The 17,100-nt window shown below is 38.5% G+C and overlaps 1 protein-coding gene across 1 annotated transcript in view; it reads right to left on the bottom strand.

Moving 5' to 3' along the window:
• The window catches only part of plxna3 (plexin A3), a 122,365-nt gene that overhangs the window by 30,087 nt on the left and 75,178 nt on the right, over positions 1-17,100 (bottom strand). Inside the window, 8 exon segments of the mRNA XM_037772637.1 lie at positions 2,228-2,259; positions 2,262-2,427; positions 7,008-7,122; positions 8,453-8,552; positions 8,658-8,814; positions 8,921-9,044; positions 10,993-11,093; positions 15,867-16,007. Coding sequence (XP_037628565.1) covers positions 2,228-2,259; positions 2,262-2,427; positions 7,008-7,122; positions 8,453-8,552; positions 8,658-8,814; positions 8,921-9,044; positions 10,993-11,093; positions 15,867-16,007 — 936 coding nt within the window.

The following is a 17,100-nucleotide window of genomic DNA, read 5'->3' as shown; positions in this document are numbered from 1 at the left end:
ATACGTAGTGGTGTTGTGCCCTTGTCTTGGGCTACGGGAGGAATAATTTACCAGAATAATTAATTGGGAGACGCTGCCTTCATATGAGGCTGAAAACACCACATTCACATCATGTTTGATGAAGAATCTAACTGTTTTAAACAGTCAAGCATGAAAGTTTCTAATTAAATATGTGCATTTCGTATGCGACTATCTGTTAACTGCCTTTCTGATCATTTCTCTCTAGTAAAAGAGACAAGCAGACTTCCTGGTTAAATCATCACGGGTCCAAAAAATACACACAAACCATGGAAACCTACACAAACCTGAGGTGCTTCAGTGATTTAAAAATAAATGAATAAACCCAAAGAGACTCAAGGACGTTCAGAAGTGATCTGAAATACACCCAAGGATAATTAGACTTGATTCAAAATGTGGCGGCCCTGAACAACACTGGACGATGAAATACTATTCATCCTATTAATATCTTATTTATTCATTTATTTATTCAATACTGAACAGCGTGGAGGAGGGATGGATGGATGGAGGGTATAGGAAAGAAGAAAATAGATCTAGTAAGGATGAGAAAGGAGAGAGACTGAAGATGGAGTGATGGATGAGGAGGTAAATTAAACAGGGAGGGAGGGAGAGAAAACATGAGAGCATTTACCATCCTCCGTCTGATCACATCAAGCTTTCATTCCATCAGCTTCCACATGTGAACGCCATCACATGACCATCTAGCTGAGTACTGGCAATTATATTTTTCCCCCTTCAAGCACTGTGTTGGACCCTGCGCGCCACCATCTAGACAGAAAACAGGCTAGCTGTTTCCCCCTGCTTCCAGTCTTTATGCTAAGCTAGGCTAACCACACCCTGACTCCAGCTATAAAACACACAGACATGAGACTGATATATGTATATATATATATATATATATATATATATATATATATATATATATATGTGAACGTCTCACTGTCAGAAGGACAGAGAATCAGACTGTTTCTCTAAATGTTGGACTGTTCCTTTAACTATCAGAACAACAACACAGTGTGTCTTTATTCTGACACTTAATGCCTGAATTTATTTCATTAAATTATCTCCACATTCAAAACATTAAACTGTAATGTATGCTGCTGACTTCAGGAAACAACGCTGTGCTTTTATTTTGAAGAATGAACAGTGTCTGTGTGTGTGTGTGTGTGTGCGTGTGTGTGTGTGTGTGTGCGCGCGCTGTTGTACTAAATGGCCAATTTCCTCTGGGAATAGTAACTTAATTAAATACAGACACACACACACACACACACACGCACACACACAGACCATCTGTGTGTGTGTGTGTGTGTGTGTGTGTGTGTGTGTGTGCATTTAGTAGCGGTATGTTAGCCCATAGTGTGTGTATGTGTGTATGTGTGTGTGCGTCTTCGTGGCGGGCTCACCGACAGGAAGACAGATGAAGGACAGGAAATGAGCGCGAGCAGACGGACAACAGTTTGTGTGTGTGTGTGTGTGTGTGTATGTGTGTGTGTGTGTGTGTGTGTGTGTGTGTGTGTGTGTGTGTGTGTGTGTGTGTATGTGTGTGTGTGTGTGTGTGTGTGTGTGTGTGCGTGTGTGTATTTGAATCCCAGTCAGACTCATCAATACTGGCTGTCCACCTGAAGCCCCTGACCTCTGACCCCTGGAGGTCACAGGGTCATCACACACACACACACACACACGCACACACACAGACAGCCTGAGGTCGCCGTGACAATCAGAGAGACAGAGTGCATCGGGTGAAGGGTGGAAGTAGTGATGTCATTATACAGCAACTACTACTACCACTACTGCTGCTACTAGTACTTCTACTACAGCTATAGCTTCTAGTACGAATACTACTACTGCTTCAACTATTACTACTGAAATACTAATACTGCTATAGCTTCTAGTACGAGTCCTACTACTGCTTCCACTATTATTACTGAAATACTAATATTGCTATTGCTTATAGTGCTACTACTGCTTCCACTACTACTACTGAAATTCTAATACTGCTATTGCTTCTAGTATTAGTACTGCTTCCACTACTACTATAATACTAATACTGCTATTGCTACTAGTACTACTACTACGACTACTGTAATACTTATACTGCTATTGCTTCTAGTACTAGTACTACTACTGCTGCTGCTAGTACTGTAATACTGATACCCAAAAGCCCTGTGTGATGTGAGGAGCAGTGCATGCTGGGTTGTGTAGTCCTCACCGAGGTGTTCTGGCACTGGATGCAGGAGGAGTGAAGCGGACTGCTGGGATACGCTGGACTTTTCCCTGGATGTTGAACACACACTCGTAGTTCTTCTGACCCGACTGAGGCTGGGGGAGGTTACGAGCTCGCAATGTGATTGGACGAACCATCCCGGCCGGGACCAGGATGTCAGAGGTGGGGAGGATCTGAGGACAACCCTGCAGTGAGAGAGAGGGAGGGAGGGAGTTAATACACACTCTGCTATCAGTCAACACACACAGTAAATTACAACAAATTCTCATTATAATTCAACATTTAACTGATCCAGTAATGAGGACACGGACTGGAGCAGGAACATCAACGCTCTGTGCTCTTTAGAAATGAAAACATGTTGTCTTTTTTGCAGTTTGGAACAAGCTTTAAATTGAAAAAATATACGGAGTAGTCCCCAATTATTAAATAAATGTGCACAGAAATGGAAAAATAAATAAATATCAAATAAATAAATCAAATTGGAAAATAATTAAATATGAAAATGAATGAATACAAAAATAGGCTATTTATTAAATAAATAAATACATTTTATTCATTTATATTTCTATTTCTAAGCATATTTTACTCTACATTTCTTTTTTATTTATTTATCTATTTATTATAATGGCAGTTTCAGTCCTCTATAAACAGAGGTTTGGAGGACAAAATACATATAATAAAAAGTATAAAAAAACAAAACAATAATACATAATAAAATAATGGATATATATTTATTTATTATTTTATTTATTTATTATAATGGCAGCTTTAGTCCTCTACAAACAGAGGTCTGGAAGAAAATAGATATATAATAAAATATACAAATATAAAATAAAACTGTAAAAAGAGTGTAAACTGGAGGAGGTTGTGCTGGTTTGTGAGAGAATAAGATGATATCATCAGCATAGAAGTCAACCAGAGACACTTTAACATCACACAGAGACACTTCATCCATTATTAGGTATCAATTATTGATTAGAGAAGCTTTAAATATGGCAGTTTCAGAAATTATTAATAACCCTCTTCTTTATTTCTACTGTTGTATTAAAAGACCTGTTGATCAAAGTGGGAGTGACAGCAGCATCCAATCCTGCGGTAAGAGGAGGGCGGGACTGGTTAAATGTGGGTATAAAGAAAATATTAATAGTACAAAAATATAGTTTATTTGAACCGATATTGGTTATTGGGAATATTATGAATACATTTCTTGATTATTTTCTCTGTTATTGATGTGTATTGTTGTCCATTATTTTTACTTTTTGCTGTTTCATGTGTTATTTTTATTTGTTGACTGTGATCTTGTATCTGATCCTGCCTACTTTTATTTGTCCTCGTTTGTGAAGCACTTTGTAACTGTAGTTTTGAAAGGTACTTTATAAATAAAGTTATTATATTACTGTGTGTACTCTGTCACACTGTCGGCTGTGTGTGTGTGTTCAGTAATGGACAGCTGGTGACGGATCCAAGCTTTGAAACTTCCTGAGGCGACTGGAAACACACAAATACACACACACACACACACAGTGTGACTGTGTCTCTCAGTGGGGTGAAACCTTCATTAATGAGCGTCACCACGGTAATTAATTGCCTTGTGACTGACAGGAAGACCATTAGCTCCACAGGAAGTGGACCAGAGCGCAGCGAGACGCCAGCAGCGACTGTGGAGACCGGTGTGACAGCGAGTGTGTGTGTGTGACAGTGTGTGTGTGTGTGTGTGTGTGTGTTTGGGATAAAGGCCAACTGAGTCTCTCAGCAAACATTGGACATTTATCCAAACACTGGGCTCACCTGTGACACTCAGTGTGAAACAAGGTGACAGAAATCATTTCAATGTGAAACTGAAAGCAGAGTGAAAGTGTAAAACGTGTGATGTGAGGCAGCGTTGATGAACTGAGAAACAATTAGGGCTGGGACTATTCACCTATCTTCTGATTCAATACTATCATGATACTTGGGTGCCGATTCGATACTGCATGTATTGCAATTTTTAAGTATTGGGATTCAATATTACGATTTATTGTGATTTTTGATAACTTTTTAACACTAGACCATGGGGAAAAGTTGCATCATACTCTTCTAGGGACTTTTACTTTGGAAAATATCTAAATTAATTCAGTAAAAATGTTTGATTTTAAGCAAGGATGTCAAATATATCAGTCATTGTCAGGCATTATTTATTAAAAAAATGTCTAGCAACCTAAGAAAATCAAAGAATAAAGACATTTCCCTCACAAGTTAGTAGTATTTTCTGTTTAATTTATAAGGGACATGTAATGTTTTAAACTTCTGGTGAATATAATCCAATCAATCTTATTTCCATATATGTATTTTGTATATACAGTTCCCTTTGTTAACACCTTATTTAGAAAACCGGAGGTAGTCACAAGTGTATTCTTCCTCTAACTTCTCCAAGGTCGTCTCTAGCTCTCCCGTCAGCTCCGTTCTCTTATACATCCATGGTCAGCTCCATCGGGGGCCGTTTGAATGCATTTAACGTAAATGTCAGTATATGGGTGCTCTACAGTTGTAGCGTCGGCCCATTTGACCACGGAGATGAGAGTGACGGCCGGCTTGACCGAACGTTACGATAACGTTTCCTGTCCATCACAGAATTAGCATGCAGCTTTAGCCATGATGTCTAGCTCTGCTTTTCCCTTCTATGTGTGAAACCCAAAATGTTTCCATACTTTACTGAATGTGTAGTGTTTACCACTTTGGGTTTAAACATGCTTGTTGTTGTCAGTTTCTATTGGCCCAAAGCTAACGTGGGTGGTAGAAAATGGACACAAATATGCTTGTTTTATTGGTGCATTTTATCCCCGTCTGTAGATACAGTATGTACTTTTTAATGATACAGCACAATTTTATAGTTTATAGCTAATTATTTTGCGGTACCCCCTGGCAGACTGCCACGGACCCCACGTTGAGAATCACTGGTTTATTTGGCCTTTAAAGATGTCGAATTTTTTAACTTCATCTCAATACGTTTAAATGTTCTCAACGATTTGACTGTGCGTTCCTCCTACAGCTGCTGCTCTGTCTCTCCTCTCGTCTTTCTGCTGACAGATTATTTTTATTTTCAGCTACAGATGATCAGATAGTCCTCTTTAACTCTTCACTTCTGTTTCCAAGATATGAAAAAGAGACTTTTAATCTGAAAAACCCATCCTTCTTCCCCTTTGTCTGTCTATCCTGAATCTCTGTTCTCTCCTCTCACACTCTCAGCTCCCCCCCCTCTCTTTAGTCAGCCTAATTGCCTGGTAATTAACATTAATTGCTGTGATTGGATGCTTTCATGTCAATTAAGTGGCTATTCATCTTCTATTAACCAATTAGCCAATCAGAGGTTGTTACTGTCACCCTGCAATGACATCGAGCACCAATCACGTCAACGAGACGCCCAAACAAGGCGCTCCCTGCTCGCAGTCTGCTAACGAGATAACGAGGGCAGCTCGTTAGACTGACAGCTGATCTGTTACTACTGTTTACATGTTGTACTACACACTGGTTTACAGGAAGTTATCTTCTGTCCTGGAGCACTACCTGCTCCAATCGGATCAATCAGCTCAAGGTAATAACTTGTTCAGCTGCTGGGCGCTGATGTTGCAATGGAACGAACAATTGACTTTCACTTCTTAGTAAAATACGGTCTTTGGTGGAACATGGGCCAAGGAAGAACCCATTACATTGAGGAGTGGATCAGAATCACAGGGCGGATACATGCATTATTTTTCACTTAAGGAAACAGCCTTGGCGGGGGTTTGCGCTCTCTGAGTGAACCTCTAGTTCTTTACTCAGGTCCTTAGTATTTACATCCTAATTTTTTAGGTTTCAGAATATTTTATTGAAACAAAGTTCTTGTACAGCTGCTTGTTTTTAGACAACATTTAAAACAGGTTTTGTAGAAAGACGTGTTTATATTTCTCACAGTCGATTGGTGGTGTGGAGTAGCAGCACTAGGGGTGTTTTCAATGATACCCAGTCCTATTCAAGACCTCCATCCTTTCAGTTTATAAGGTTCAACAAAGTATATTTCCAAGTGAAAACCAGATTATTTCTATTAATAATAACTGTAATATAATCATTGCAGGAAAAAAAAGAAATAAATAAAGGGGCCATACTGGTGTTTTTTCCATTACCTTCCTTTCATGCAGACATCAGTTTTCACTTGCGTTTCTATGGAAATGAAAACGTTCAGAGACGTGAAAGCTGCGGCAGTTAATCGTCTGTATATTTAGTGATGATCATGTGACGTTGCAGCTGAGAGCAGAGACCGTTTGAACCTGAGAAAATAACTAAATCTACGTCACAGTTTTCACATGTTGGATTCCTGTTGGGTTTATTTTCTGAAGACGTCCCTCATCGATGCGTCTCAGCTTAAATCACATCAGTCACAGAGTCCTTGAATGCAGCAGCACTGTGTGTGTGCGTGTGTGTGTGTGTGTGTGTGTGCCCTTCACTGTTGACCTGAAGCTTTACAGTTGTTTACTGAACCATGTAATGACAGAGAGAGAGAGAGAGCGAGAGAGAGCAGCTCTGACCTCCATCTTCACTCTCACATCATCATCACGAAGGAAAGAAAAACACTGCAGCTGCAAAACTATAAATAACTACAATTATTCTGTTTAACTGGATATAAATTTTAAAAACATCATATTTGAGATTATATTTTCTAATAAGTTATTTAAATTATTCTTGGCAGTTATATTTGACCTCAGTGGAAGTCTAATAAACCATAATGTGAACATAGAAATCGTGTACATACGTCCATGTTGCTGACTCGTCCCTCCTGGAAGGAGCAGTCCTGCAGGTTGTTGGTGCAGACGTGACGATATTTACACCAGTGACACGGAAACACGCTGCTGACACAGGAAGTACACCTGGGGGGGAAAATGGGGATTATTTGCAGGATTACAATTTTAAAATAAAGAACGTGGTGATATACTACCATACACGCATTATAATAACACTTCAGGACACGAGTCTCACACAACGGCCTCTAACGTTAGTGGAAACATGTTTTTACTGGGGGAAGTTTCACCATTATTTAGTATGTAAAGCAGAAAACGAGCAACATCACAGTACAGGGAAATTTAAGTATTTGTACTCGTACTCGGTCTGAAAAAAAGTGGTATCGGTGCATCCCTATAGGTTACTAAAGTAACTCTACCAACCCTGGAGAGAAACTCAGGTTTTTGCAGGGCCGGCTCGAGCCCTCGTACACATGTGGTGCTCTAGTGAGTATTAGTGGCAGCAGGACGGTGGATGTGGGATTGAGTCAGATTAAAACCCATTGTTGTTGGTAAAAGATCTCTAATCTGTTGGTGATATCAGCAGGTGAAGATGAACCTGAACACCTGCGTCAGCACCTCACCTGACTCAACAATACAGTTCACTGTCTCAGTGAGATCAGCACTGGATTCATTATGATGGTGTTAACAAAGAGACACACACTCCTCTGTGTGTGTGTGTGTGTGTGTGTGTGTTTGTGTTAAAGATGTTAAACCCTCCCAGCAGAGACAGGAAGTGTTTCTGTGTCTTCTGTGTCCAAGAGCTCAGAGCTGCTGTTACCGTGGCAACCCCAGCGAGCCCGCCGCACAGATTATGTTACCCCGTAAATCTGCTAACCCGAGGGGAGGAGGAGAGGAGAGAAAAAAAGGAGGGAGGAGAGGAAACGAGAGAGGGGGGGAAACAAGAGAGGGGAGGAAACAAGGAGAAAGGAGAGGAAACAAGGAGGAAAGAGAGAAAACAAGAGAGGGGAGGAAACAAGGAGATCTCCTCTTGTTTCCTCTAAAAAATTAGAGGAAACACAGTAAGGAAACAAAACGAGAGGAAAGAAGAAGACATGGATGGAGGAGAGGAGAGAACGAGAGAGGAGAAGAAACAAGAGAGGGGAGGAAACAAGAGAGGGGAGGAAATAAGAGGAGAGGAAACAAGAGAGAGGAGAGGAAACAAAAGGACAGGAAAACAAGAGGAGAGGAAACAAGTTGAGGAAACAAAAGGAGAGGAAAGAAGAGGACAGGGATCGAGGAGAGGAGACAAGGATAGAGGAAAGGAAACAAGAGGAGAGGAAAGAAGAGGACAGGGATCAAGGAGAGGAGATAGGGAGAGAGGAGAGGAAACAAGAGGAGAGGAGAGGAAAGAAGAGGACAGGGCTCAAGGAGAGTAAACAAGGAGACAGGAGAGGAGATGAGGAGGTTCTAGACTTACGAGTTGAGCACAGAGCAGTTGTAGTAGATGAAGCTGGTGGTGATGAACTGATGTCCGGTCTCAGTGGAGCGTAGACTGAGCTGGACGACGCGCTTCTCTCCTGAAATCAATAACATCAACATGTTATTGATCACATTCTGATATCGATTCACATCATGATGACATCATGTGTGTGTGTGTGTGTGTGTGTGTGTGTGTCTCTCACCATAGGAGTGTGTGTTTGTCGGCAGGTCTTTCAGTGACGGTGACATACACATCACCTGACCTTTAGCCTGCACCTCTCCGGAGGTTTCACTCAGCTCCTCAAACACACAGGACACGCCCCCCGACAGCGCCGGCACGTTCTGCACCCGAATGGTTAACTAAAGAGAGAGAGAGAGAGAGAGAGAGAGAGAGGTTACACCTGAGTCAAGGTGTGTGTCGACACCATCACCTGTCATTGATCCGTGTGTGTGTGTGAGTGTGTACCTGTGTTGCCGGGGAGGTCACCGACATGTTGCTCGGGGTAACAGCGATGTCGACACATTGGTCCAGCCGGGTGTTGAAGTGCTGAGGCTCCTCCCACTTATCACATGCTTCCTGTCTGGAACACCTGGCGGGGTCAAAAGTCACCGCGGGGTCAATATACTGAACACATAGCTGTTTACACACATTCATTTATCCTACCTGGAACACCTGGCGGGTCAAAGGTCACCGCGAGGTCAACATACTGAACACACATCTGTTTATTTATTTATCTTCAGATTTTATGATTTTTTTTAACCAACATCTTTATTTTAAAATGCATTGATTTAATTATTTATTACTTTATTTTGAATTGACCATTTTGAAATAATTTACTTAAAGTTTTTGTTTTATTTTTTAATTCGCTAATATTTCAATATTTATTTATTTTATTAATTTCTAAATTCTATGTATTTACTTATTTAGTTGTGCATTACTTTATTTTAACATTTTACTTATTTTGTAGTTTTATATTATTTAATTATTTGTAATTAATTACTTTTTAATTAATTTAGACATTTTTTAATCATTCTAATTATAACTAATTATCAACTAAATCTAATTGAGTTATTTTCAAATATGTATGTATTTACTGGTTTTAATAATTTACTTTTAACTTCATGCTATTTATTTTATTTATTTACATATTTTAAATTCAAATTACTAAATAATATTTATTTATTTGATTATTTATTTTCAAATTTACATTTTACTAACTACTTTATTTTTTAAATATGTATCATTTTATATTACTTACTTACTGATATGTTTTTATAAATGAATTTATTTATGAATTTGTTTATTTTACAGGTCACATATTAACTAACATTAGTTTAGTCATTTTCGTGAAGTTAAAGTATTTTTCCCCAAACAAGAACACACATACAGTATATAGCAGGTGTGTTATCAGTGTTGTGCAGGTGGAGTGTTGAGCAGCAGACAGTCGGAGGTGAAGCTGCATGTTTGTGTCTGCAGAGAGCAGCAGCTCCAACATATGTAGCTCCACACAGAACACGTCAGACTGCAGTAATGAGCTGTTTACTTCTAATTAACAACAGATGGACAGAAAGAGACGAGAGGAAGACGATGAGGAGCTGAGAGGAAGAAGACGATGAGGAGCTGAGAGGAAGAAGAATGACAGGAAGAGAAAACCTGTCTGACCCTGCTGCGTATCACAATGTGTGATTCTGTATATTACATTGGCAATATTGACACATAAGCTAATATCATGCTTTTTATTTTTTATTTAAGTATTTTACTGCAGTAAAAATGAATTAGTCCTTGTTGTAAATACTGATCGGTTTAATACTTGACTGTGTTTTACATGTACTCAAGTATATATTTTGATCTTAACATATGTTTTTTACATGGAACATGAGAAACAAAATAAAATATCATAAAATAAAATAACACATAATAATATAAAATAACAAAATAATATAAAATAAAATATAAAGTTAAATAAAATAAATTAATATAAAATAAAATAGCATAAAATGAAAAAAATAAAATAACCTAAAATATAAAATAAAATAGCATTAAACAGTATAAAATAAAACAACACATATAATAAAATAAAATAACAAAATAAAATAATATAAAATAAAATAGCACAAAATAATATAAAATAAAATATAAAATGTGGTGTAGTATAATATAATATAACACAATTAAGTAATCAATAAGTGCAAATGCTAACTTAGTTTATTGACGAACAAAGTAACAAGTACTGAGATAAAGGTCCAGATTAATAGAGGCATATAGTGCCACCTCCTGACAGTTTGATGGTTGGTTAGTTATTGATAATAAAGACGCTCTGTTACAATAAAATACACATAGCATCCTACTGGCTTTCAGTGACATAATGACCCTTCATTCTTTTATAGGCTCCTTGATTATGTTGGTAGAAAATGTAACTCCGGTGGAAATGCATTTCTAACAAAACATATTTCCTGCTGCAAATTAGTAGCAAATAAATGTGGAAGCATCTGTTAGTATGTGACGCAGACTGATGGATATGAGATGCAGTCTCTTACTTGTTGAAGAGGACACACCAGCCACAGTGAGGGTCTCCTGAGCCCAGACAGTCTGAACAGCTGCTGTACTGCTCACAGCTCTCCACTGGAAGTCTGCTCACCTGAACACACACACATTATAAACAGGTTGGTACACATTTACATCACATCAAACACGTCACACAACGCTGCTCCAGCGAGACACACAGTCTGAGGTTGTTCCAGCAACAATTAATAAACATGTTCATGAAGGAAAAACAACAAGAGAAGCTGAACATTAAAGGAGGATACGATGAGAAAAAGGGAGATTTATCCAGATTTATGGAGATTTATGGAAACCAATGTATCATCCAGATTCTTCATTTAAATATATAAGAACTTAGAGATGACTCTAAAATGGCAACTTTGATGGGATACTTCAATGTTTTGGGAAATATACTTTTCACTTAAAACACTTTATGCTAACTTAGTTAACAAGATCGAAGTCAGTCTCATGTTCGTGATTTAAGTTCGGAGCGGAAATCTTCTTATAATGTTTTCATACAAAACAAAGACACAAAAAAGATGGATGAGAGATCATACATTAGACCGCCCCATATGGGTACTTCGCTAAAAGTCAAGGCCGCGCCCCCTTTAGGGGGATAGAAAACAGAAGATTTCATAGACTTCAATGCAATCTGACGTATGTTTGGATTGTAATTTTGACAAGTTTGTATGTATTAATTTATACACACGTCTAATAATTATTTTGCGATCTTGCCTGAACCGGAGCGTTGGCAATACCTTAATGAATGAAGGTTGATCGCCACCATGTCCCTTCAGTCTTCCTCCGTCAGACATCTCTACATATATGATTGAATCCCGTTAGGTTAAGTGTTGTCTATAAATAACCAACGCGTTAACAGCCAACTGTTTGATCTATAGGCTGAGATTTAGTTGGAGACAACAGTCTGATGCTGCTATAACGTTAATGCACAGTATGACTGTATTACTGCAGCAGCCTCCCGTTCAAGCTAATGTTAGCTCGTCGTGCTAGTCACTGTCACCAGCATCATTTAGTCATTTAGCACACTGACAGTGAATATTCACGTATCGTATGTGCCTCAAATGTCAGTGTGAAAGCCTCGGTTAACCTGCTACACAACAGCTTTTCGTCATTTTCTCTCCTGTGACGGCGAGTTTCTTTAGTTTCTAATAGTGCATTAATGGGGGACTATTTTCAGTGGCGGATTAATCCACATTTGGCGCTCTGGTATATGTGGCATTGAGTGAAAATAAAGTGTCACCAGACTTCTGCTTTAAATTACAGAAAACAAGATGAATATAAATCTGGTTCTAATCCTTTAATTGATCGTGACTTTATTATTATTATTGAGGTAAATTTGTTAAATTGACTTGATATTGATTTTATGGTTGAATGGTCCCGATGAAACACTGAAATCATTCCCACATTACTTGTTTGTGTGTGTGTGTGTGTGTGTGTGTGTGTGATATCTCAGTGTGGTTTGGTGGTTTTCCGCTGACAGTAACTCAGCCTGAGGCCTGTGTGTAACACATTAGTCTTGATTTTACAGACAGTTAGTCAGTGTGTGAGTCTGGCTGTCTGTGTGTGTGAGAATAGTATCTTTTACCCAGAGGTCATTGCAGCAGGGAGACAGTAAACACAGTGAAACACAGTGGACACTCTGTCTGTCTCTGTCTTATTCAGACGTTCACACATGAATACATTCATTGTCACAGACACGCGCACTCATACACACACACACACACACACACACACACAGGGAGTCCTGTCTCCTCTCTGACCTCATTATCGGGGTTTTCTTTAAAGGACCAGTGACGCCGTATCTCTCTGCCAGACTTCATTCACAAACCAGCTGATTCTGCAGTTTTGCTTCTCATACTGTCTCTCACATTCATACCGTTCATTCTCTGCAATGATGCATTGTTTAAATTGTGCAGACAAATCCATCTGCTTAAAGAAACCCCTCAAATACAAGTGAATGAATCACATGTGACACACATTTATCCTATGTAAAATCCCATCGATAATGATGCAACTGAATTTGTTTTACTACTCTTTACTACAACTGGGGCTGCACTAGGGGTGGTAAAAAACGATTCACCGTCTGAGTAACGTGACGTCATATCCGTTCCGTAACCGTCAACCAAAACAAACCCCAGCGAGCCGAAACGAGAAAGTAGGAAACGGCGGAGGGTCTACGTGGATACACCTGCACCCTCACATGTTAAATCCAAAGTGGTAAACACTACACATCCAGTAAAGTTTGGAAACAATTTGGGTTTCACACATTGAAGGATAAGCAGAGCTAGACATGACAGCTAAAGCTGCATGCTAACTCTGTCACGGACAGGAAATGTTATCGTATTGCGGTAACGTGCGGTCAAGCTGGCCGTCACTCTCATCTCCGTGGTCAAATGGGCCGACGCTACAACTGTAGAGCACCCATATACTGACATTTATGTCATTTATTAAATTACCACTTATTTACGAGGGAAATGTCTTTATTCTTTGATTTTTGGGTTGCTGGAAAAAATGTAATAAATAATTCCTGACAATGATCCTGATATATTTGACTTCAGGACATCTCCGACTACATACACGCTGAAAACAAACTTTTTAACTGGATTAATTTAGACATTTTCCAAAATAAAAGTCCCTAGAAGTGTTTGATTCAGCTTTTTCCCATGATCATTTTGTGAATTTACATGTACACATATTGTTGTATATTTTGCACTGTTGTCGATATAATAATGTTTCATGCACTTTAGTGGTGTGTGTGAAAGTTTATTGCGTTAAGCTATTTTGTGGTGACAGTAATATTAGAGAAGAAGAATGCCTAAGGTAAATACTGTGTAACCGAAAAAGGGTATGTACTCTACAAAAAGATGCATGTCCTATTTTTGTATTTTGTAAATTGGTGTATTTTTGTAAAAGCTCCTCAGAGTAAAGTTCTCGCTGAGGAAACGGCACATCACTCTCGTGATTATTTTCTCCACATTTTTCCGGGGCGCAACATTTAACACTCCAGAGACTCCAGAAATGTAGTTTTGCAGGAACTCTGAAGGCCTGGACACGAACATTTTGATCCTCATTGATATAAATGTGTTAGACCAAAAAAAACATTAATAACACTGTGAAAACACTCTGTTACAGTAAAAGTCCTGCATTAAAACATTCCTTCAGTAAATGTATAACAAGTCTAACATGATGCTGCCACCCAGCTGACTACAGGCTCTGCTCAGTTCCTCTCTGTGGGAACCAGCCGGCTGCTCTGATTGGCTGCTGCAGCCTCATGTAAATGTGTGTTTATGTAACACTGCAGTGAAACAGACCGAGCTGAGGACTCGTCTGTTTCTCTCTCTGTGTCTCCTCCACCTGTCAATCAAATACAACTACAGTGATGATGATGAGGCAGCTCATTATGAAGCTGTTACACCCCAGAAAAACATTTCATGATCAAAAATAGTCCCAGACATGATCACACACACACCAACGACTCTTTATCTGCACATATGAGTGTTGCTTTGACATAGATTTATAAGAAATAATTCAACCTGTCAAATTAGTGTAATTTTTAAATGTATTTCTGCAGGACCAGATCCATTAGAGACTCTCTGACATCCTGCTGACCTCAAACAGCTGTTTACTGACATCACACCCAAAACATTGACCAACAAACAACATCTGTATTTGAACACGTCTGTGTGTGTGTGTGTGTGTGTGTGTGAGTGTCGTCAGCTGTACAGGAACTAACAGTTGTTGAACTCCGCTCTGCTTCCTCTCAACGGTACAATAAGAGTTTTAACATGGGACACGGACACACACACACTCAGAAATAGAGTGTGTATCGTGGCGCCAGCTGAGCGATAGTCACATTCACAACTTCCTGTCTGCAGATGTTAAAACAACAGAAATCCTATTCCAACACACACACACACACATTCACACTCACACACACTTAGCCTCCTTTGTAAATAACTGCAGTGCCTCTGACATACTGTCGTGTACCATGTTAAAACTCTTATTTTAGTGTATTTTTTAATTATTAAAAAAATAAAAAAATAAGTTAGAACATCTGCTTGAAATCTGCTGATATAACACTTATACCTCTTTATTCTGTCTTTCTGTTAAACAGAGTGTTTATCATGTATGGAGTTTTTCTTTATGGAAAAAAAAAAATCAAGTCAGAACTTGAGAACTCTGCCGATTCAACTTTTTAAATTCTTTCTTTTCTGTAGAGATTATTTTCTTTGTCAAACAAAAAAAACAAATCAAAAACAATGCAGAACTTCCATTGGGAATCTGATGATTTAACTATTTATAGTCTGTCTTTTATGCATAGACTGATTTTTTTGTCAAAACAAAAAAAAAAATCCGAATTTTTATTGGAAATCTGCCGATTTAACTAAGCCAGTGTTTATCATGTATGGAGTTTTTCTTTATGGAAAAAAAATCAAGTCAGAATTTCCATTGGAAGTCTACTGATTTAACACTCATACGTTTTTCTTCTGTACAGAAGGATTCTTTGTTTTCTTTATCTATTGAAAAACCTATTAATGAACTTCCATTGGAAATATGCTGATTAATTTTAGAACACTTTTTAAAGTCTTTCTTTTCTGTAGAGATTATTTTGTTTGTCAAAATAAAATAAAATAAAATAATGTATATATATATAGAGTTTAGTCTTGGTCAGAACATCTATTGGATTTTTTTTAGTTTAAGTCTGAGCAGTGCAAACATACAGATTTGTGATGGTCAGAACATAATTAACTGGTTTATCAGGTCAGCAGGTGTACCAGGATAAATGTGATGAACATTAAACATAAATTGGTGTGTGTGTGTGTGTGTGTGTGTGTGTGTGTGTTCCTACCTGTCTGTCACTCAGCAGGTAGATGTACTGATGGTCCGGACTGAACACCATGTCTCTCAGGATTGGCTTCCCTTCCACCACCGTCACCGTCTCATACAGCAAAGCATTCTGGGCTGGCGGTGGGATCCCATCCACGCGGATCTGAAACAAACACACAAGGAACAACACATTAGCCTGATGCTAACAGGACACTTTGAAAGCAGTGAATAATGCGAACATGAAAACCTGCTGGTTAGCTTGATGCTAAAAGCCCCATTAAACACAATAAGGAATGCTAACAAGCTGGAGGATCACACAGAAAGAAGAAAACAACAAAAAAAGATCCAGACTAGTGATATCTTTACTTTCAAAACACATTTCATCAAAGAGCCAGAAAAGACTACAACACCACAAGACTTCCATTCAAAATCTGTAAATTTTGCTTCTTTATTGATTACAGGTGAAAACAAACCTCAGAATATAAAACTTAACACATTTTTTTCCGGGTCATTGTTGTGAAATAACCCTCAACAGGGCGATGCCGCACCCCGACGCGGAGCGAAGGGGTCTTGGCTCGCCCTGAAGGGGTTTATTTTACAACAATGACCCGCTAGCTGTACATTATCCCGCATATTACATGGCTCAGATCTGTGCCCCATAGCAACGGTCTGTTATACATAGCAACGGTCTGTTATCGAGAAATAACAGACGGTAGAACACCATGATTGACCAATCACAATCGAGTATTCAACAAAACCGTGTAATAAATAGGTTATATTTGTTATATATTATAATTATATTATTATAACATTCTTTTATTGAACAAATTGAACATTAAACTGAACATAAAAGGCACCAATAAAAAGATTTTAAAGAGCAGTTTCCTGCTGATGCTCTCTTTGCAACATCTCAGTCTTTCACGATGTGTTTATTGTACGAGTTGACATCACGATGATGATTAAAAACCGATCTATTGTGCAGATTCATCCTCTGTGGACAACGAAAATCTCCTGTTGAGATGTCTCACTCTGAACCTAAAGTGTTGGACCGTTTTTTTGATTAACATAAAAACAAACGCCATTTTACAGACACGACACAGAGTAATGGGATTACACACTGAGATAATATAGTGATATACTGTATATTATAGTAATATATATTATAGTAATATTATCCATGGAGTCATATAATAGACTTTTTTATGATTCAGTGGGGATACTTCTGTACTGTGTTTATGAACAATATTACTGATATT

This window comes from Sebastes umbrosus, chromosome 6 (assembly GCF_015220745.1).
Source record: "Sebastes umbrosus isolate fSebUmb1 chromosome 6, fSebUmb1.pri, whole genome shotgun sequence".
Classification (NCBI taxonomy): Eukaryota; Metazoa; Chordata; class Actinopteri; order Perciformes; family Sebastidae; genus Sebastes; species Sebastes umbrosus.
This window is presented reverse-complemented; position numbering and strand designations above follow the sequence as displayed.